At 42.9% G+C, this 23,413-nt stretch overlaps 1 protein-coding gene across 6 annotated transcripts in view; it reads right to left on the reverse strand.

The window, feature by feature from the left end:
- LOC119970344 (aminopeptidase O (putative)) overlaps positions 1–23,413 on the reverse strand; it is a 335,542-nt gene that overhangs the window by 265,575 nt on the left and 46,554 nt on the right. For all 6 annotated transcript variants that reach the window (XR_005461589.1, XM_038804804.1, XM_038804803.1 and 3 more), the window contains exons 4-5: positions 12,334–12,490; positions 8,370–8,618 (exon numbers count right to left, since the gene is read on the reverse strand). Coding sequence is in view for 5 of the 6 variants with exons in the window: in XM_038804804.1 (XP_038660732.1) it covers positions 8,370–8,618; positions 12,334–12,490 (406 nt within the window). In the remaining variant the exon portion in view is untranslated. The remainder of the gene's footprint in view (positions 1–8,369; positions 8,619–12,333; positions 12,491–23,413) is intronic.

The raw sequence follows: 23,413 nt of genomic DNA on the forward strand, positions 1-23,413 counted from the left end.
GTATCAGTGAGATTGAGGAAAGTGCACACTGGCTGCAACAGGTGTTGGAGCAGGTTCTCTTGAGGGGGAAAAAAACAGGAATGGAAATGATGCAACAGAACATACCGAAGGTTCTCCAATGGCGGTCTTGGTTCAGGACTTCAAAGGATCAAGAGACCCTCCAGATATTATAAAGGAGGAAGGAGCAGATGGTCATCTCGGTCATAGTATTCCTACAGTGCAGAATGAGGCCATTCGGCCCACCAAATCTGCACCACCTTCTGAAAGAGCACTCTACCTCGGCCCTCTACTATAGACAACTCAGATGAAGACAGTGATGAGGTGGCATACAGAAAAGGTCTGATGGAAATGGATGCAGAAATGCTTGGTGTGTTAGTAGGCCTGCCATAAAGCTTACCATACTATCAAGGAGCACAAAGGGGGCTGATACTAACTTGGCAGATGGCTTTGAACGGAGCTGGAGACCATTCTTCCCATTGTGGAAATGATGGCTGACTCCATGAGAACAGTTACAGGCTGAACATGATGCAGCATCTGATACCTGATATCGGAGCTTCCATTGCAGCAAATGCAGAATTCATCCAAATCCCGAGTCCTACAATGGAAGCTCAAACTGAAGCTGTGAAATTTGTTTTGTGCCATGCAGCCTCAGATTGCTAACATCACAGTTGCGGATACCAGTGCTCAAATGGGGTTGGAAGGTCTGACAATTGCCCAGCGATTAATGCTCCAGCAGATTATCAGATTTACTGAAGGACCGTCTAAGGAGACTGTCAGTGACACCATGGAGCTATCCGATCTCAGGATGACAGTTTCCGTATTCCTACCACGGACATGAAACCAGTGCTTACCCTTGTTGTTGCCTGTCAGACAGCCTGTCTAGGTGGTGCAGTCCAAAACTGGGCTTTCTAGAGCCAAGGCTGCTAGTGGATGTTCTGTGAGGTCATCTGCAGTCACACTCACTGAAAATCAGCAGCCGTCCACAAGTCATGCTGTAGCCACTGGAATAGCACTGAGTCGACGATCGAAGGCACCCACAAAACTGGCTATGCAAGGGTGATTAGTTGACTTTTACATGGAACATTGTATAGGATATACAGCACAGAAACAGGCCATTCGGCCCAACCAGTCCATGCCTGTGTTTATGCTTTCCTCCAATGTTTTTCAAACTTTTTTCCCCCAGCATACACTGCCAACTGGCTGAACTTCGTCAACCCACGGCACATTTGCTTACCTTTAATGCGAAAGGGAAGCCCGCTTGGGCCTCATGATCTCGCTCAAGTCAGGTTCACAGCAGGAGAGGGCAATGCATATATCAGTTGCAGACCTCAGCCAGTTCCTTTGTGCCGTCTTCATCTTTGTGAGAACGGAAAAGCCAACCTTACACATGTAGAATGTCATGAAGGGCAAGAGCAACAAAATGCATGTTTTACTCAGCACTGGATACTCCTGGAGATACTACTCCAGAATTCTGACAGCTTCATGGGCTTTAGGCATGTTTTTAATATGCTGTTACAGACGAGGTACAGCTGTGTAGTCTTTTCATTTGGAGTCAGCTGCAAGTTAATAACTGACTCTGGGGTCTCAACCTCAAAAGGAATTTTTCACCAACCACTTCTCTTTCAAAATTTGTATCTTCTCTTCTCATTTGCCAGTACTTCACGGCAAATAACACAAATTGTCTTTGCATCCTTATTTGCATTGGCACAACGGACGAAACCATACCTCAAGAAAGCGTCTTTATACTGCTTTGTTCCGGAGTTAGGTTTCTTCTTTGTAGGCTGTTAACCAAAGGCTCTGGATCTCTATACAGATCTAACACTAGCACTGCTCTGTCCTGTCCTGGACTCTCCTGAGCAGCTCTCTCTTTTGATTCTGTTGTGAGATGCTAGTCAGTGGGTGCACTGTTTATTTGTGTATCTGGTCATCTCTTTCTAGTAAGAAAATGATTCATTTTCACAGTGCTCTTGCCTTGCTTGTTTGCAGCTAGATAATAGAAGAAGCTCTCCTCCAAGATCTAGCACTAAAAGTTCATATATACAGGGTGCTTGACTTCAAGTGTATGTGCAGGGTGCATGACCTGCTCACTGCTGCCACTTATGGCTGGAAGATTGCACATAGCCCCCTTTCCTTCTCATTTAAAAGGCGCGGAGATGCCGGCGTTGGACTGGGGTGAGCACAGTAAGAAGTCTCACAACACCAGGTTAAAGTCCAACAGGTTTGTTTCAAATCTAGCTTTCGGAGCACTGCTCCTTTCTCAGGTGAATGGAGAGATAGGTTCTAGAAACATTTATATAGACAAAGTCAAAGATGCAAGGCAATACTTTGAATGTGAGCATTTGCAGATAATTAAGTCTTTACAGAGCCAGAGAGAGACGTGACCCCAGGTCTATCGCAGCTATTGTCATTGTCAACCCCTTGAAATGAGGATGATGCCTCAGATGTGTCCACGGGTGACTCAGCTGGTAAATCCTGGAGCCACAGATCTTTGGGAGGCAAGGACAAGAGTTGCTGAGGAAGGAGGGTGGGTTCTCAAGCCAGGGTTCTGCTCTCTCTCTTCCAGCTTTCATTGCTTCTCTGCAGCAGAGTTTATGCGGTCAGTTTTCAACTGCGTTGCAGCCTCTTGGACAAGATGCAGCACATGGTACAGTTTGTGGCAAGCATCTATACTATTCACTTCAACCGCTCCCTATGAGTAAGTTCCAGATTCTCATCACTTTTTGTGTGAATAGGTTTCTTCTGAATTCCCTATTGGATTTCTTGTGACTGTCTTACATTGATGGCCTCCAGTTATGTTCTTCCCCACTCTCTCCACGTCTATCTTTCAAAACCTTTCATAATTTTAAACACCCTTATTGGGTTCCTTCAGTCATTGGGTTCCTTCAGTCATCCTTTTTCAAGAAAAAAAAAAGAGACCCAGTCTGTCAATCATTTCCTGACTGATCTACACATTTCTGGTACCAGCCTTGTAAATTTACTCTGCTTACTAAATTTTATATAATATTCCAACCAGAACTCTATCCAGTATTCTAAGAGTGTTCATTCCAAGGCACAAGACTGGTTTAGCCAAGTTCCTTACTTTTCAATTATTTCCCTCTGGAAATAAAACCTAGTGCTTGGTTTGCTTTTTTATGGACCTGCTAACCTGTGGGGTAACTTTGACTGAGTTGTAGTCTGAGATCACATTGCTCCTATACCCCACTTAGGCTTACACCTTCTAAATAATAAGCAACCACCATATTCTTCCTATCAAAATGTACTCAATCACATTTATCAGTGTCGAATTTAATTTGCCAATCATTTGTCCATTCTAGAAGTTTATTAACGTTGCTCCTAGTTTGGCGTCATCCACAAATGTAGAAATTGTGTTTTGGATTCCAACGCCCAAATTGTAAATGTAAACTGTGAGCAGCAGTGGTCCCAGCAGTGATCCCCGTGGAACACCACTTCCAACCCTCTGCCACTCGAAATGACAACCCTTTACTCCTATTCTCTGCTTTGTCTTGAAGCCAGCTCGCGGGAAATCTGCCCCATGTCCACATTCTCTGACCTTATTCATCACTGTATTGTGGGGCATCTTCTCAGAGCCCTTTTGAAAATCCAGATAAAGTATATCTACTGTAGTATCATTGTTTAATCTCTCTGATTGATTAAGTTGGTTTGGAATGGCAATTTTGTGATGACTTTAATTTCAGCATTATGACCAAATTAAAATTGTAAAATTATTTATGCAAGCTTTTCTAGATAAAAAAAATACGGGTGCATAAAAGATGCACAATGTGTTTGTCATATATAGAGGAAACTGACATTGCAAAATAAAACTAGAAACAGATGCATTACTACCTGCCATCAACATTTTGTGAATCTGTTGGGAGCAAATGCTGATTTAAATTATCAGCTAAAATATATTCATAACTCTGCAAAGCATCTTCAATGTATAAGGATTCAAGGAAAAAAATGGACCAATTGTGGAAAAATTACTATTCCAAACACGATTTGTTAACAAAACATTTTATTTAATGTTTCTTTCTCAAAATTATGCCCAAATCAATGCAGTGACAGATACCTACATTGGCAGAATCTGCCAGAAGGAACATCTTCAAAGTCATTGGTTTTCCTGACTAACAGATGGAATCTTAGATGCAACTCCCAAAACACAACTAGAATTCCAGTTTATATCATTACGATTTGATTAATTCTGTACCTATGAACAAGCATCCCTGAATAAGTGGAACAGCAACAGCTTTGCATGTTAAAAGGTAAAGCTACTTTTCATTACAATGGAAAATGAACAGAATCAATGTAATTAGGGGTCAAAATAATTGTTTCCCCTTCCCCCCACTCATCTGCAAGGGCTCGTCTTAAGATTTCTCAAGGCTTACGTTTTGGTTTTCTCACTAACTCCTTTATTAGGTAATGCAGCGATATAGTAACATTACCTTCTGTATTTGTGTTGACATGTGGACAATTTGGACTTGCACAGAAGCAGACTGTGGGAACGGTGGCATTTTACACCAGAAAAACTGGCGCGAAATGACCACCGATTCCCTGTTTTGCTGGGGGGGCTAGCAGGACGGCAATGTAAAGTACCAGGCTCTAGATGCCGATGCAACCTGGAGAATTGCCGGGTCCATGGCCGCATATACGCACGGCGGCGGCCTGCAGCGGCCACGCGGTGTTACATATCGGCAGGAGCTCGCGGACCCAGCCCGCATGTGGCGACTAGGGGCTTTTCACAGTAACTTCATTGAAGCCTACTCTTGACAATAGGCGATTTTCATTACATTTCATTTCAAACCTCTGTGAGCTGGGCCCATTCGTGACTACACATGCCACTGGAGCTGTATACAACAACCGCATTCCACACCATGAACTTCGGTCCAAACCCAAACCTATCCAATCCCCCACTCCACCCGATCAAAAGCCTTGTCTGCATCCATGGAGTGGAGATGCCGTCGTTGGACTGGGTTGCACAGTTGCTTCCCAGCTCAAGGGTCCCAGGTTCGATTCTCCGATGGGTCACTGTCTGTGCGGAGTCTGCACATTCTCCCTGTGTCAGCGTGGGTTTCCTCCGGGTGCTCCAGTTTCCTCCCACAGTCCATCTTTGTGCAGGTTAGGTGGATTGGCCATGATAAATTCCCCTTAGTGACCCAAAAGGTTGGGATGGGTTACGGGGGTGGGGTGGAGGCGTGGCCTGAAGGAGCAGTGCTCCGAAAGCTAGTGATTTGAAACAAACCCGTTGAACTTTAACCTGGTGTTGTAAGACTTCTTACTGTGCATCCATGGAGACCACTACCTCTGGGGCCCGCCCCTCGACAGCATAATTATTACATTAACAGTCTCCTGATGTTACTGGAGAGTTGCCTGCCCTTTACAAAACCTATTTGATCCTCCGCCATCACCCTGGCACACATCCCTCCATCCTTCGCCTCACCAACTTAGACAGCACCTTCAACGTCAGTGTTCAAAAATGAAATGGGCCTCTGTGACACTCACTCCAGCAGATCCTTCCCCTTTTTCAGGATTAACGTAATCGACGCCTGCATCAGTGTATCCGGCAGCTCCCCCTTCCCCAGTGCCTCATTAAACATCCCCAACAAGAGCATTGCCAATTCCGTTCCAAACACCTTATAAAACGCCACCGGAAAGCCATCCGGCCCCGGAGACTTCATCACCCTAATACTATTGATCACCTCTCTTGGGCCTCGTAGCTCCTCCAATGCTTGCCTCTTCTCTTCCTCCAACCTTGGAAACTCCAAGCGGTCCAGAACTGTCCCATGTCCCGTTCCTCTCCACCTGGCTCCACCCTATATAACTTCTCATAGTACCCCCGGAACGCCCCATTTATCTCCCCCGACTCTAACGCTACATCCCCCCTCTCCATTCTTACCTCTCCATTCTTACCTTTAAAATTTCCCCGGATACAGCTTGCCTCCTCAGCTGATGGGCCAGCAGCCGTCTCCCCATGTTCAGATTGAACCCCCCTCCCTCGCCTACCTTAACTGCCCGGCACATATGGCTAAAGATTGTTGCAAATGCTTCAGCCATGTCTTGCTGGTCTCCCTCATTATTAAGGATGGGGATATATGTGGAGCCTTCTCTTCCAGTTACTTGTTTAATCATCCAACACCATTCACGAATGATGAGACAGGGCTGCAGAGCTTAGGCCTGATCCGTGGGTTGTGGGATCACATAGTTCTGCATACCGCATGATTCTTTCATTGTCTGAGTTGCAAGTACTGGGTTGTAGTTTCACCAGGTTGAAACTTAATATTTAGATATGCCTGGCACTGCTCCTAGCATGCCCTCTTGTACTCTTCATTGAAATAGGATTGATTCCTCAGCTTGATGGTAATGGTAGAGTGAGGGATATGCATGGCCCTGAGGTTACATATTATGGTTGGGGTCCAATTCTGCTGCTGCTGATGAACCACAGAACATCCTGGATTCCCAGTTCTGAGGTGCTAAATCTGTTCAGAATCTGATCCATTTATCATAGTGGTAGTGTCAGCCAACACGATGGAAGGTATTGTCAATGTGGAGATTAAATTTTGTCTCCACAAGGACTGTGTGGGGGTCACTACCAATACTGTCATTGCCATGATGCATCTGTGACACTGTGGGGGATATTGGGGGGCGCTGGTTTTTCTTGCTCATGTTTGGCCTGATGCCATGAGACTTCATGAGGTCCGGGTTAATGCTGGGAACTCCCAGGGCAACCCCCCTCGCAACTATATACCATTTTGCCACCACCTCTGGTGAGTATGTCCTGACAGTGGGGCAGGACATACCCAGGGATGGTGATGTCTGGGACATTGTCTATACGGTATGATTCCGTGACTATGGCTATGTCAGGCTGTTGCTGTCTGTGGGCCAGCCCTCCCAATTTTAGCACAAACCTCCAGAGATGTTAGTAAGGAGACTCTGCAGGGACGACAGGGCTGGGGTTTGGCTGTTGTCGTTTCCAGTGCCTAGGTTAATGCCAGGTGATACATCAACTTTCATCCCTTCTTGTAGACTTTGTAGTGGTTTCATACAACTGAGTGGCTTGCTTGACCAATGTCAACCACATTGCTGTGGGTCTGGAGTCATATGTAGGCCAGAACAGGTTTTGTAACAGCCACGAGACTGAGAGAGAAGACCCAATTGTGGACCTCATGGAATACAAGCTCCCCCGTTGAGGAACGGAGGCCCAACAGTAGGGCTCATCAATTTTGCCCAATAAAATCTGCCCAGAAGGGAACCAGCATTTTTAGAAGGTCCCAGCTGGGACTAGTTGTGCTTTTCGCCCATGTAAGGCTTAACTTGGTCCCAGAATTGAAACTTCTTGGACTAACCTTTTCGAGACTCCTCGTGACTACTATACCAGATAAGGACGGCAGATTTCCTTCCCTGAAGAACATTAGCAAACCATATGGGTTTTTAATGACAATGAATAATGGTTTCATGGTCACTAGGACTAGGACTAGATTTTAATTCTGCAGAATATTAACCTGGGCCTCTAGCTTGCTGATCTGCCGACATTACCACTATACCACCACCTTCTCCCTCCACTATTGAAAAGAAGTAACTGTAGGAATTTAGGGCTGCATTCTGAGGAAGAGCTCATACCATTCTTTTCAATTTTCAGGCATGACTTTGGATGTATGTTGCTGTTCAAGTTAATCATCGATTTTTAAAATAATTTTGTAGAATACAAAACTCTAAAAACAGCTGTAGCAAATGGTATAAGCTATAATTATTCTACACAAAGAAAATCCTGTCTTGTTTGCAGTAGCTTTTCACTTCCATTTTTCACTCAATCTAAAGGATTCTCCATATTCAATACTTTAAGCCCCAGTAGGTCAACTGTAAATTATAAATAAGTAGGCATCAATGAATAATTTATAGACATGAATACAATTTAGCATTTTATTATCACTGTTATGTTGCTGAGTAGGAAATACATAGCAGCATAGGTCCAGTCCATGTGGTCTCAAGAACATAAAACTTTATTTTAAATGTGTTTATTGCTGGAACTCACCAACCTCTATTGAATAGCTTGTGGGACATCATTAGGAATCTTTCCCCAATACACAATTAAAACAGATATGACGGGAGCTCAAAGAAATTCCTTTCCCCAACAATCTATTTGCCATGTTCAAAACAATTTTATGAATTTAACAAAATAAATAAATCAATTGCTGATCTGATAATTGGTTGGGAGAAGAGGCTCACTATACAAAAATGTTAAATCAATTCTCAAGATGTTTTCTAGGATATGTTTTACAAGCCAAAGAGCAACTTCCTTACAAAAAAACTTTTTGATGTTGATAAACAAAGTGCCAATAACTTGCATGTCAATAGCATTATGAAAGCAACAAACTTACCTGGCCATTCCCAGACTCGGAAAACTAGCCGAGACAATCAGCACATCAACTCTGGAGAAAGGATGAGTACCGAGGACACAATGAGCTGCTGAAAGGCATCGAGCCACCAGTGGAAACAGAACCTCTTGGCTCCTTAATTTCAGACAATCAGGCGCAAAGACACGGTAAGGAATACAATCCTGGGCTTGAGCAACAGGGTTGTGCAAACGGCAAGGATAGGCTGAATGGCCACAGGATGGCAGGGAAGTACTAGTACAAAGGATGCAAAACCATAGATTACAAAAAACAAAACGCAGAAACATTGTTACTGACTAATTAGTTTTAAATGGTTTAAAAGCAAAATAATAGCACAGCGTTGATACTTAATTTCATCAGCCACATTATTCACAAAACCACTGTTAGAAACAACTTATAGTACAGGTCTTGCGTCCACAAATCATACAGGGTCAATTATCCAAATAGCAATATTCTGAGGTTTATGATTTTGCAATTTGTTTCATACCTGCAGGTTATTGATCTATGATTCCCTGATTGAAGTAACTTATGCCAGGAATATAGGTATAATGGGGTCTGATTATAATATTGGATTTAAGTTGTTCCAATAAATTTTAAAGTTTTAATTAAAATAAATTTGGCTTGTTTTGCCAATATCTCATAGGTAAGCAATAACCTAATTCACGCCTGAAATTTTATCTATGCTTGTCAGACATCTCAAGTCCAATTTCGTACAGCAACCTTTTCTTTACAATCAGCTCTTTCATAAGCATGATCACTGGCCGGAAAAGGGCAAGTTATACTCAAATCTAAGGGTTTCTCAGTTGTGTCCATCTAATGAGACTCCAAATGGAAGCTTATTTGCTCTAAGCAAAGGAATAGAATTCTACGAATTAACAGCAACATGCCTTTAACATGAAAATGCATTACAAGGTATTTCATAGAGAAGGAAAACAAACAGAAGAGTATAATTGAAGCATGTTACCAAAGACTGAGTCAAACAGATGAGTTTAGAGAAGTAGTTTAAAGATGGGAACATAGAATGCAAAATGGAAGGAAAGAAGATGAGGATGGAGCCAAGAAAGCTGCTAGTGGAATGACGTTGTTGGGGGAGGGGAGTGGCAATGCATAGGTTAGAGTTGAGGAGTGAATTGCGTGAATTTGATTTAATATGGAAGCTATCAATCAGATAGGGTGGGACAAGGTCATCAAACAATTTGTAGACAACAATGAGGATTTTTAAATTCATGTATTTATGCAGCAGGGAGGGCGGCACGGTGGCACAGTGGTTAGCATTGCTGCCTACGGTGCTGAGGACCTGGGTTTGAATCCCGGCCCTGGGTCACTGTTCATGTGGAGTTTGCACATTCTCCCCATGTCTGCGTGGGTTTCACCCCCATAACCCAAAGATGTGCAGGATAGGTAGATGGGCCACTCTAAATTGCCCCATTAATTGGAAAAAATAATTGGGTACTCTAAAAAAAAAATGTTTTAATTTTTTAAATTTATGCAGCAGGGGACAGTATGGATCAGTAATTACTGATGTAATGGGCAGCCAGGAAGTAGCGTGGAGCAAAGTTGTTGGACAGGACTTTTGAAGTTTGTGAAAAATTGAACTTTGCCAACAAGGAAATATCCGAGAAATCAAATCTGAAGACAACAAAACAGTGGTAAAGAAATTTTGTTGCGATAGGGTAAAGGAGACAGCCAAAGATGATATTCCAGCGGTTTAAATAAAGATATGGAGTTTAAGGGTAAGCTCTGGTTAAGCATGACACCAAGGCTACATACGGCCCTGGGCAGCTTCAGCAAGCCATAGGTATGGGGTAGGAAACATGGTGAGACTCAAATGCAATTCCCTTAACTTCACAATGTTCCATTCTGATATTTGGCAGATATGGAAAATCACTGCATGCCTATGGATCATGACACTGAGGACATATATATGATTTATATAGAATATACATATATGGGTAGAAGGAAGGAACCAAGGTTGAAAACTTTGGAGTACATATATATGTAAATAAAAATAGGTCAGATGCTGGAATTCTACAGTAACTTATCTCCTGACTCGTCAAAGTCTGTCCACCATATACACAGCACAAATCAGGAGTGATGGAATACTCTCCAATTGCCTTGATGAATGTAGCTCCAGCTACACTCAGGAGCTCAATACCATTCAATGCAAAGCAAACCACTTGATCAGCACACTAGTCACCATCTTAAACATCCAGTTCCTCCACCACTGGTGCACCATGCCCACAGTATGTACCAAATACAAGATGCACTGCAGCAATCCGCCAGGCATCTTTTGCCTGCATCTTCCAAACCCATGGTCTCTCCCACATGGAAGAACAAGGGTACCAGATGCATGGAATACCAATCCTGGTTAGCCACGCATCATCTGACTTGGACTATATCACTGTCCCTTCACTGTCATTGGGTCAAAATTCGGAACTTCTTTTGTTATGAACTGGATATACTTTTAAGTAAATTATATTTGTATTTTGTGGCTGTCAGGAACAAGATAAAGCTTCAGGTTTAATTAATATATTCATATATGTTTTTTTCTTTTAAGTTTGATACTATCTTTAACTGTTTTTATATTAACCACAGATGTCGGGTCTATCCCTTAGAATTTTCTTCTTAGAATATTGCTGTTGACTTGCAAGAAAAATTATAACTCATAGAATAAAAGGGACAGTAACAATATTGATATAAATTTGCTGAGCAATAGGAACAGAGAACAATGGTCAATGGATATTTTTCAGGACAGTTTGTAGCTTGTTTTTTTAAATTTAGAGTACCCAATTATTTTTTCCAATTTAGGGGCAAGTTAGCGTGGCCAATCCACCTAACCTGCACATCTTTGGGTTGTGGGGGCGAAACCCACACAGACACAGGGATAATGTGCAAACTCCACATGGACAGTGACCCAGGGCTGGGATTCGAACCCAGGTCCTCAGCGCCGTAGGCAGCAATGCTAACCACTGTGCCACCGTGCTGCCCGACAGTTTGTAGTTGAGGTCCCCAGGGGTCAGTATTGGGACCCTTGCTTTTCCTGATATGTATCTAGATCTTGGTGCGCAGGGGACAATTTAAAAGTTTGCTGATGATACAAAACTTGGAGGAGGACAATGTAGAACTTCAAATAGACATAGAAACGTTGGTGGAGTGGGCAGAAAGATGGCAGATGAAGTTCAATATGGAGAAATGTGAGGAGTTGCATTTTAGTCAGAAGAGCATGGGCATACGGTATTAAATAAGGGGTCCAATTCTTAAGGGGGTGAAGGAGCAGAGGGACCTCGGTATATATGTAAAACTCAATCTTTTTATGACAGTTGTTAGCTAGGGCACCTTCACTAGGAAGTCATCAAGCTTAATACAAGCTTGTACAATACTACATCTAGTATGACCTGCACTCTGGCTGGCACCAGAATGTGCTACTCTAAGAAACTATCCCGAAAACATTCTATGAACTCAGTAGCTACCTTTGCCCATATGGGACAAAATTCTCCCAACGGGAGACTAAGTGCCGACACCGGAGTGAAAACTGGAGTGTTTCACTCCGGCGTCGGAGGCCGCTCCTCGCCCTCTATTCTCCCACCCCCGGGGGGCTAGGAGCGGCGCCGCGTCAATTATGCACGCTGGGCCTTGGCGCCGCGTCAAAGCAGCTCTAGTTTATCTGATGGAATGGCATTACTTTTCAAATATGTATATTTTCCTAACAGTATTTAGACAATCCACATCAGTTTTTAAGATTTCTTCATGGGCATAGAAAGAGAGAAATCAGTGGATTACTGTTCCATCCACAAACAATGTCGCATTTCCAATTAGGTATCCTACAATATGCATAAATTAGTGGGTTAATAATGTCTGAGCAACAGCTCATTAATGAATAAAGAGTTTAAAGCATGCTTCCATTACAGAATTCTGAATGTACTTTCATTTTGAGAAACACAATGCAAACCTGCTCTTTGTTATACTGGTTGAGAATGAAGATGATGGACCAAGTATCTCAGATATAAAGGTGCATTCAGGTTGAACTTCAACCCAGTATCCAACTGCAATGGTAAAGGTCGATGCTGGCATAAGCATGGTCACATAATAAAACCAATTTGAGAGAGCTGGAATGAAAGAAATATATTTTTTAATACAGGACAATTTCTACAAAATTGAAATCTCCATATTTTGCTTCTCGAAACAAGTTGGAAAAATGGCATTGCCTTTGTAAACACTGTTATTAATATAGCTTTGTTAACGTCACAAATTAGTTAAATTTTATCTTCTACCAACTAGCGTAATAGTAGTATAGTATAGTTAGGGAAATTGATACTGTTCTCTGCAGCCACAATAAAGAGCTCCAAAGGTATGTTACCTACCAGGTTCCAGGGGTTAAGGACAGTTTCTTGTAGCTCGAGGTGAACTTGGAGTACAATGTGTGAGGATCCAGTTGTCGTGGTCCATGTAGGAACCGATAACATAGTTGGGCTAGGAAAGATATTCTGCTGAGCCTGGGGAGTTTGACTCCAAATTCAGAATCATAGAATTTACAGTACAGGAGGCCACTCGGTCCATCGAGGCTGCACCGGTCCTTGGAAAGAGCACCCCACTTGAGCCTACGCCACCACCCTATGCCTGTAACCCAATAACCCAACCTAACCTTTTGAACACTATGGGGCAATTTAGCATGGCCAATCCAACTTATCTGCAAACTAGAGCACCCGGAGGAAACCGACACAGACAAGGGAACAACGTGCAAACTCCACACAGATAATCACCCAAGACCAGAATTGAATCCGGGTCCCTGGAGCTATGAGGCAGCACTGCTAACCATTGTGCCACCGTGTTGGCCTTAAAAGAAAAAATCAAAACATAGAACCTGAAAGGTAATCATCTTTGCATTGTTACTTGAGTCATGTGCGAAGTGGCATAGGGTCAAGCAGATTAGTAATTGAAACTCACGACTCAAAGAGCAGTACATTAAGGGGTTTTGATTTGTGGGGCACTGGTATGAATACTGAGTAAAAAGGGAGCTGATCCATTTGGATGGGCTAAACTGAGTTTGTATTAGTGTCCTGTGGCAAAACGTATCACTGGGGTTCTAGATATGGCTTTAAATTAACAAGGAGGTGGGGGATGTTTTTTAGATGAAGCTCGATTTAGCAATCCAAAGAGAAAAGTTGAAACAACAGAATGGTGCAGCGAAAGAGAAAATGCAGGAAAATCTCAGGAGGTCTGGCAGCAACTGTAGGGAGAGAAAAGAGCTAATGTTTCGAGTCCTGATGACCCTTTGTCAAACTTAAAGAGAAAGCAGGAAATATTTATACTGTGGAGTGAGAATGAAAGATGAGTCATAGCCATAGAAACCAATGGAACAGGGTGCAAATAGCCACAGAAACCAAGGGGAAAGAGCGCTATTGGCAGTCCCCAGAGAGAACACAAGGTGTGAAAGGCCAAACAGCAGAGAAACTAATATCAGAGGGTAAATTGTGACAGATGTAGATGTGGGGGGTGGGGGGGAAGCAAAGTGAAGAAAAGGTAAGGAAAGGTGAATAAGGTGGGGGAGCGGGTAAATATATATAAAAGACAAGAAAGAAAGAAATGGTAAAAGACAGTTAAAATGAAATAGAATGAAAACAAATGGGTCGAGGTCAACCGTGTTCGAGGTTCTTCCTCAACTGTGATTTCCCACTTGTTTGTTGACAGGGCTCTCAACAGAGTGCTGTCCATCTCCTGCGCCACTACTTTTGCCTCCTCCCCTTCATTCTAACATTTCACCCCACCAGCCTCCATATGCAAAGCATAATCCTCCGCCATTTTCGCCAACTCCAGCGTGATGCCACCACCAAACACATCTTCCCTTCACTCCCTCTGTCAGAATTCCGCAGAAACCGTTCCCTCCGGGATAATCTAGTCCACTCCTCCACCATACCCAACACCTCTCTCATCACCCATGGCACCTTCCCGTGCAATCGCAGAAGGTGTGTCACCTGCCCCTTTACCTCTTCCATGCTTAACATCCCAAGCACTCGTTCCAGGTTAAGCAGCGTTTCACTTGTACTTCTTTCAATTTGGTCTATTGCATTTGCTGCTCCCAATGTGGTCTCCACTATATTGGAGAGACCAAACGCAGACTGGGTGATCGCTTTGCTGAGGTTCGCATTCAGGACCCTGACCTTCCTCTTGCTTGCCATTTTAACACAAGACCTTGCTTCCATGCCCACATGTCTGTCCTTGCCCTGCTGCAATGTTACAGTGAAGCTCAACGCAAACTGGAGGAACAACATCTCATTTCCTGGTTAGGCACGTTACAGCCTTCTGGTCTCAATATCGAATTCAACAACTTCAGATCATTAGCTCTACCCCACCTCGACCCATTTGTTTTCATCCCATTTCATTTTAACTGTCTTTTACCATTTCTTTATTTCTTTATGTATATTTATCCCCCCCTATCTTATCCACCTTTCTATACCTATTCTCCCCTTTCCTTCCCCCCCCCCCCCCCAAACATCTGTCAGTTTACCCTCTGATGTTAGTTCTTCTGCTGTTTGGCCTTTCACACCTTTTGTTCTCTCTGCGGACTGCCATTAGCACTCTTTGCCCTTGGTTTCTGTGGCTGTGACTCATCTTTCATTCTCACTCCACAGTATAAATATTTCCTGCTTTCTCTGTCTTTTAGCTTTGACAAAGGGTCACCTGGACTCGAAACGTTAGCTCTTTTCTCTCCTTACAGATGATGCCAGGCATGCTGAGATTTTCCTGCATTTTCTCTTTGGTTTCAGATTCCAGCATCTGCAGTAATTTGCTTTTATCCATTATGAATGGTGCAACGATGTGGGTAAACATAAACAGAGTAGATAGGAAGAGACATAGCGTTTAACAGTAATTGCACATTAGCAAATATGGTCCAGGCAGAGAACAGTGGCAAAAGGTTAAAATTAAAGGCTCTATGCGGATGGTGGTGCAGTGGTTAGCACTGCTGCCTCACGGCGCTGAGGACCCAGGTTCTATCCCGTCGCGGGTCACTGTTTATGCAGAGTTTGCACATTCTCTCAGTGTCTGCATGAGTCTCACCCCCACAACCCGAAGATGTGCAAGGTAGGTCGATTGGCCATGTTAAATTGCCCCTTAATTGGAAACATTAAAAAAATTAAATCCTCTTTCCCTGAATGTGTGAGGAATCTGCAAGAAGATAGAGAAACTAGTGGTACAAAGAAACATGATTACAAGATGTCCAAGGTTGGGAAATAAATATTCCAGAGGACACAACATTCCAAAAAGACAGACCAAAAATGGAGATGGAGTAGCCCGAACAGTAAAGGATGGAAGAACATAAGTGAGAAAGGATCTTGCCACAGAAGGTCAGGATATAGAATGAGATTTGCAAGGATCAGAAAACAATGAGGGTAATTTTGAGGCCCTACGAATACCAATGGACAGAGCATCAAACAAGAAATTATTGGACCTTATAACAAAGACAATGGAATAATTTGACAGTGGACATTTTTCGATCTTCATACAGACTGAACAAGTCAATATTAGCAAATGTGGTCCGGACGGTGAGTTTATAGAATGCTTTTGCGGCAGTTTCCTGGAGCAATAAATTGAATAACCAACTATCTAAAGCTATTTTAGATCCTGTATAGTCTAATGAGGCAGCTAAATTAGTAATCATCTGATAAAAGATTTGCTAGGAAAGAAATCATAATACAATGAAATTCCGCATTAAGTTTAAAAGCTACATAGTCCAATCACAAACAAGAAACTTAAACAAAGCCAATTACGTAGATCTGCAGAGCTGGCTATGGTTGATTGGGTAAACAGACTAAAAGATATGGTTTTTAAAAAATTTATTCATGGGTCGTGGGCGTTGCAGGATGGGCCAACATTTATTGCCCATCCCTAATTGAGGAGACAATCAAGAGTCAACCACTTTGCTGTGGATCTGGTGTCACATTTAAGCCAGACCAGGTAAGGACAGCAGATTTCCTTCCCTACAGGACATTAGTGAACCGGATGGGTTTTTACGACAATCGGCAGTGGTTTCATGGTCATTAGACTTTTAAATCCAGATTTTTATAAAATTCAAATGTCACCCTCTGCAGTGGTGGGATTTGATCCCGAGTTCCCAGAGCATTATCTTGGGTCTCTGGTTTATTAGTCCATTGACAATTCCACTTTGCCACCATTTCCCCCAAAGGGTGATAAGTGAACAGTGGGAAACATTTAAAGAAACAATTGAAAATGTATTCCTCAATAAAACAAAAAAATCAGCAAGAAGGATTCATCCATGACTTACTATGGATGGAGGTTAAGGATATAGTTAGATCAAAAGAAGAAGCTCATAATGTTGTAAAGAATGCTGAGGATTTAAAGCATTTTAGAAACTCACAAAAAGCTACCAGAAATAGATAAAAATGATGGGGGTGGGGAATGGAAAAAAACCCATAACATAAAATAGGCTTGATGTGGAGATGCCGGCGTTGGACTGGGGTGAGCACAGTAAGAAGTCTTACAACACCAGGTTAAAGTCCAACAGGTTTGTTTCAAACACGAGCTTTCGGAGCACGGCTCCTTCTTCAGGTGAATGAAATAGGCAATAAAATAGGCTGTAAGAGCATCTTTAAAAAGAAAGAAAGCAGCTGAAGTAAACAGTAATCCCTTAGAAGCAGAGGCAGAAGAAATTATTGTGGGGAAGAGGAAATGGCACAGAAATTAAACAAATATTTTGTGCCCGTCTTCACAGTGGAAGACACAAGTTTCGTACCAGGAATAGACGGTAACGTAGTGGTCAAAAAATGTGTGGAAATTAAGAGAATTATCAGGAGGGCAAAGAGTTAGAGAAACTTAAGGGACTAAATTCTGACAAAGACCCAGGGCAAGATGGTCTACATCCTAGAGTTCTAAAAAAAGGTAGCTGCAGAGATGGTGAATGCATTAGCTATGCTTTATGCAATTCTCTAGATTCTAAAACTATGCCAGCAAACTGGAAGCCAGCAGCTGTAACACTGCTGATTAGGAAAGGAGGGAAAGAGAAAACAGGCCAGGTGGCATGGATCCAGTCATTGGAAAAGTGCTGGAATCTACTATTAACAACACAATAAGAAAATTACAATATGATCAGGCAATCTAATATTATAAAAGCCACAACCACTACCATCTAGAAGGACAAGGGCAGCAGATACATGGGAACACCACCACTTAAGAGGTTCCCCTCCAAGTCGCTCATCATCCTGACTTGAAAATATATCATCGCTCCTCCACTGTCACTGGGTCAAAATCCTGGAATTCCTTCCCTAACAGCAATGTGGATGTAGCTACACCGCATGGACTGCAGCGGTTCAAGAAGGCAGTTCACCACCACCTTGTCTAGGTAGTTAGGGATGGGCAACAAATCCTGGCTTAGCCGGCGAAGCCGACATCCCGTAAAAATGAATTTAAAAACTTTACAAAAGGAAAATCATGTTTGACAAATTTATTTCGGTTTTTTTAAGCTACAACTAGGGGGGTAGATAAAGGGAAACCAGCGGTATACTTGGATTTCCAAAAGGCAGACAACAAGGTGCCAAAGAGTTTTTTCAAAATATTTTATTAAGGCATTTATATAAACAACAAACATAACAGATAAGAGTAGAAGCAAAATTGTACAACATCATAAATAACAAGCACCCACATCCCTCCCTGCCCTTCCCCACCTCCCATCCTGTCTTCCCATTTTAACCCCCCCCCCCAATTCCCCTTTGCTGACACCTCAATCCTCCTTACAGAAGTCAATGAAAGGCTTCCACCTCCAGCTGAACCCATCAACCAACCCTCTCAAGACGAACTGATATTTTCGAAACTCAGGAATTCCGCCGGTCACTAATCCACACCCCTGCTTTCGGCGGCTCCGAGTCCCTCCAGGCAAGCAAAATCCGTCGCCGGACTATCAGGGAGGCAAAGGACAAAACATCGGCCTCTCACGCCCCCTGAACTCCCTGGTCTTCCGACGCTCTAAATATTGCTACCTCTGTGCTCGGGGTCACCTTTACCCCCAACACCCTGGACATTACGTCTGCAAACTCCTGCCAGAATCCCCTCAGTTTCGGACACACCCAAACATGTGGACATGGTTTGAGAGCCTCCCCGCGCACCATCCACACCTATCCTCTACTCACTTACTGAGACAGCATACTAAAGAAAATCTAGTTCAAGACCAATGAAATTTATTATTGTATAACAAACCGTGAGTTGGAAACTAATGCTAACAAACTGAAACTAACTAACTGAAACACAACTAGCCACGGTGAATTCACCTTCAGATTCCCCCTAGGTTATAGTGTCACGTGCTATTACTTGCCTGACACCTAGTGGTCGGAGGCTAAACATATTTAAATATACACTTGCTTATGTATATCACTACACTCCTTTCTTTGAGATTTTGAAGAAAACATATAATACCGTATTTCAATAAATATTACATATGATATGCATAACAATGTATTTTACATCATGTACAGTTATGTTGTCCATTCACAGATCCAACCATTCTGGTTTATTTCCGTATCTCGTTGATTGTGTCAACTTTGGTAAATCTGGTGAATCGGTGTGATAGTTCTAAAGTTCTGTAGATACATTTGCTATGCCCGTATCATTGTTCTGAACATTAGTCTATAGAATGACATTTGATTCGTTCACTGGTTGTGTTGATTTTGATTAATGAAAGCTTTCATATACATCCTCACCTTGCAGTTCAGCCATAGGTTGTTTCACTTTTAGGAGTGTTCATCTGTTCCACCCTTTTGCAAGGAACTGACACAATTTCACCTATTTCCACCTTGTCGATATTGATATCGTTGACAAGTTGTACACTTTTCCACCATGTTCTGTATGTCTTTATTTATTCCCAGCCAATATACAGTATCCCGTACTCTTGGCTTGTATTTCTCAATTCCATGGTGACCCTCATGAATCTTTTGCAGTATTTCCTTGCGCAGGGACTGTGGAATTACCATCCTCTCTTGCCTCAGTAACAAACCATTTGCTCCACTTAGCTCTGATCACATGTGATAATACTTAGGACATGAACATTTCGGCCATCCATTGTTGAGATTGTGCATCACTATTTGTAATACTTCATCTTTCTGTTTCTTCAGCAATCAGTTTTGACTTTACATCCGACACTGGTAATGTTTCCACAATCATATCTACATGAACCTGCACATCCTCTTCCATGGAATTGTCATCTTGTGATGTTGTAGCTCTGGACAACCCATCCGCGACTACACTGTGCCTGCCCGGTGTATAGATTAATTCAAAGTCATAACTCTGAAGTTTCATCATTAGACGTTGACTACGAGATGACACCTCACTGAGATTCTTCTCGACTCTTGCAACCAACGATCTATGATCTGTCTCGACAATGAATGTAGGTAGATCATACATGTAGCTATGGAATTTCTCAAACCCATTTACTAGCCCTAAACAGACTTTCCATTTGTGCATAACGACATTCAGATTCAGTCATAAACCTTGAAGCATATGCTACTGGTTTCCAATCACTACCATTTTCATGTTGCAGCAAAACTGCACCTAGACCATCTTTCTATGCATCTGTTGAAATCTCGGTATTTTTTGTTGGATCATAAAATGTTAATATGGTGTTGTCATGAGAGCTTTTTTTTTTAATATAAATTTAGAGTACCAACTATTTTTTTCCAATTAAGAGGAAATCTAGTGTGGCCAATCCACCTAACTTGCACATCTTTGGGTTGTGGGGGTGAAACCCACGCAGACACGGGGAGAATGTGCAAACTCCACACAGACAGTGACCCAGAGCCGGGATCGAATCCAGGTCCTCAGCACCACAGGCAGCAGTGCTAACCACTGCACCACCGTGCCACCCAGAGCTTTCTTCAGAGTTATCCACTCTTGTTCATACTGTTCAGTCCAAGTGAAGTTATTCACTTTCTTCAAGACATCTCCAAGACGTGGGTGGCATATTGAGTGCCTTCAACAATATGTCTCATCGTTCTGTGGAACACTTCTGACGCTGAGATTATGCCAAAGGGCATGAAGAAAGCAATATCTACCAAACGGAGTGTTGAACATACAATATTTGGTACTTTATTCATCCAGCTTGAGCTGCCAGAATCCTTGCGAAGCATCACGTTTGCTGCAATATTTCACACCACACATCTCACTTGTGATCTCTCTTTTAGCTATCGGATAGCGTTCCCTTTTTACATTTGCAATTAAATCCATGCATATTCAAAGATCATTGTTTCTTTTTTTTTAACACACACCGAATTGACCCAATCTGTCAGCTCTTCGATCTTGTTTAACCAGACCATTCGACCCCCTCACGCTGCACGTGATCAGTCTGGTCGGGTGGGGTTCCCCATCCCCCTCCCCTGCCGATGAACCATATCCTTTTTTTGGGCTGCCCCGGCCCATGTCACACGACCCTCCATGCCCACCCTCAGATGTCCACCGTCACCACTGTCTGGATCAATCGAGAAGCCCTGCAATATATGACAGAGCATATAGCAAGTTCCATTGTGGCCTGTTGAATGATGCCCAACCTCACCATCAAAGGGCACAGCCATTGCCACCAGCTATGCAGCCACCATCTGAGTAGGAGGAAGAGGCAGGGAGGAAGCAACCAACACATCCCCTTTCTGGCCGGACTGTCAGTAACCAACACATTGGGTCACAATACCAATAAACACTATCCCCACATCTCCAATTCCCCATTCACCAATAGTCCCACACCTTACCTCCCCTGATACTGACCATTAAAACATCCACTTTGCCACAATGTTCAAATAAAAGCCACCAGAAAATAATTGTTCCGTACAAAATTAATAAATCAAACCATGCCACATTGCTTAGAAACATCAGCAATACGCTCTTATCCTTCCCCTCATGTCTGTCTTTAATGTATATTTGCCTGCTTCATGTGTCCACGTGACCTTAGTCTATAGATGGTCTTGGTGGGTTCTCAGGATGGAGAGCATATTGATGGATCTCTCGGGCTTTCTCTTCCCACCATTTGTCTTTTATCTTCCAGATTTGCCTGTAGGTGTCAGCCTGGAGCAGTTGGAATGCTGCCTTCTTGCCTTGCTACCTTGAATTGTTCTGCCAGGCATGAAGGCTGCTCGTTTTCTTTCCAGATCATATATTTTAGCATTGTTTCAATCGAACCAGTACTGGTATTGATGATGCTCGAGGCTAGTATAGCTGATTTTATTTGACCCCACAGTTCTGAAATTCAGTTGGATGTGTGAAGATTTTCTAGATTGGTTGTACGCTGCACTTGGAATTCCTCTCTTTGGTCAGGCTGCTTTAGGGCTGAGTCATTGATCTTGGGCTTTTGGATCTTGCAATGTCTTGATGCAAGGTTGTTCATCATCAATTGAACCAAGTCAATGTCGCGAGGTGAATGTCCATCAGGCATCAGTTCACTTCATAGATCTGGTGACTGCTGTAGTAGTCTAAGAATGCAGCTGAACACCACAGTCTCAAGGGCAATTAGAGATACACAATATGTTGGTCATGCCAGTTATGCCCATATTTCATGAACAAAAAAGCATACCATCACCTTTCATGGTTTCAACCATGCCGCTGGCTACAGCCTCAGTCATGGCTGCTACAATGATGGCCGCCATGATCTTCTCCCTGAAGGTAAAGACAGGAAATTATGCCTGCCCTCTGCCAGTTAGGCACTACTGTCTCTGGTTATGAATCATCTTGTTCTATAAGAGAGAAGGAAATGTATCAGTGAGTGCAGCGGAATGTGGCTGTCATGGTTGAGTGTCTGGCAATGTGTACAAGCTGAAAGATATGGGTGTGCGGCTGCAAAGTACACAAGCTGGAAGTGAAGCTATGAATTTATGATTGATAGAAATTGTTGGTGATTAATAGGGATGTGCTGCAGTGAGCAGTGTGAGACCAGTTGAGCAATTAGTGGGCTTTGAAGATGAATTTGCTGACCTTGACCGCTTGTATGAGGCCGCTGTGCTTCATAGGCCACGACATCCAGGTCCTCAGGGCTAGACTCCTGGCCTTGACCACCACAGCTATTTGGTCCCATTGCCTTCACAAAAGCTTTCCCCTGTGATTAGATCATACTCTCCTCCTCTCCATCTCCTTCAACAAGGTCTCCAATGCAGCATCAAAAAATTAAGAGTCTTCTTGCTACTATTTTATGCCATTATGGAGCATTTCCCACATTAAAATCAACTTTATAATGACCTCCAGCTCCAGCCAAAATGTATCTCCCCTTTAAAAGTTGCAGGCTGTTTTTAAGTAGCATGGGCTAGCTTGAACTTATTATAGCTTGTCACAATTCAAGACCCCTACTCAGGCATGCATTCTCTCAACAGCGTGCTTAGTATTGGCTGCATGCTGTAATCAATTAAATTAGCAGGCTGCACAAAGTTTTCCTACATCCTGCATTGCAATGCCAATATCTGTTTTCAGGCCCGACCCAATGTATATCAGTGGAGCCCCCTACAGTCAAGATGTTGCTGTAATTGCAGTGTTTCTTTTTCTCTCCTTCTCTCCCTCCCCAACTCCCACCAATCCCCTTCGATCACAAATAGTTAATTCTCCATTGCTGCTTTTCCAGAATTTGCTCTGTGCCTTCGTGAAGGTACCATTTGGCTCCATATTGAGGAACTGTCAATGGACTTGATTGTAATACTCTTCATTTTCTGTCAAGGGAGGGAAGTGAATATCCTCAAGTTCTTCCCATCTTGTATGTCTTATTTTCCTCTTTGTGTTTGCTTCAGTTCACGCACAGCAGTCGGATGTTGCCAGTGCAGGAGGTCTGATCTCACTCAGTCAAGGGGCAGAAAGAAAGAGATTGAGTTGTTTCACGATGGCACAAAATGAAAAGGTATCTTACTTCTGCTCTTTTACTTTTAACAATGATGAGTGGCTCTTTATAACGTTCTGTTCCCCTCCCCATTGGAGAGACACTATACAGCAGCACTGTGGTCATAAATGAGTCGTTCTTTTACTCCAAGTAGCTCTTGCACAAAGATAGTTTGAAGTTTCCAAAG

The sequence above is a fragment of the Scyliorhinus canicula genome, chromosome 8 (assembly GCF_902713615.1).
Source record: "Scyliorhinus canicula chromosome 8, sScyCan1.1, whole genome shotgun sequence".
Taxonomy (NCBI): domain Eukaryota; kingdom Metazoa; phylum Chordata; class Chondrichthyes; order Carcharhiniformes; family Scyliorhinidae; genus Scyliorhinus; species Scyliorhinus canicula.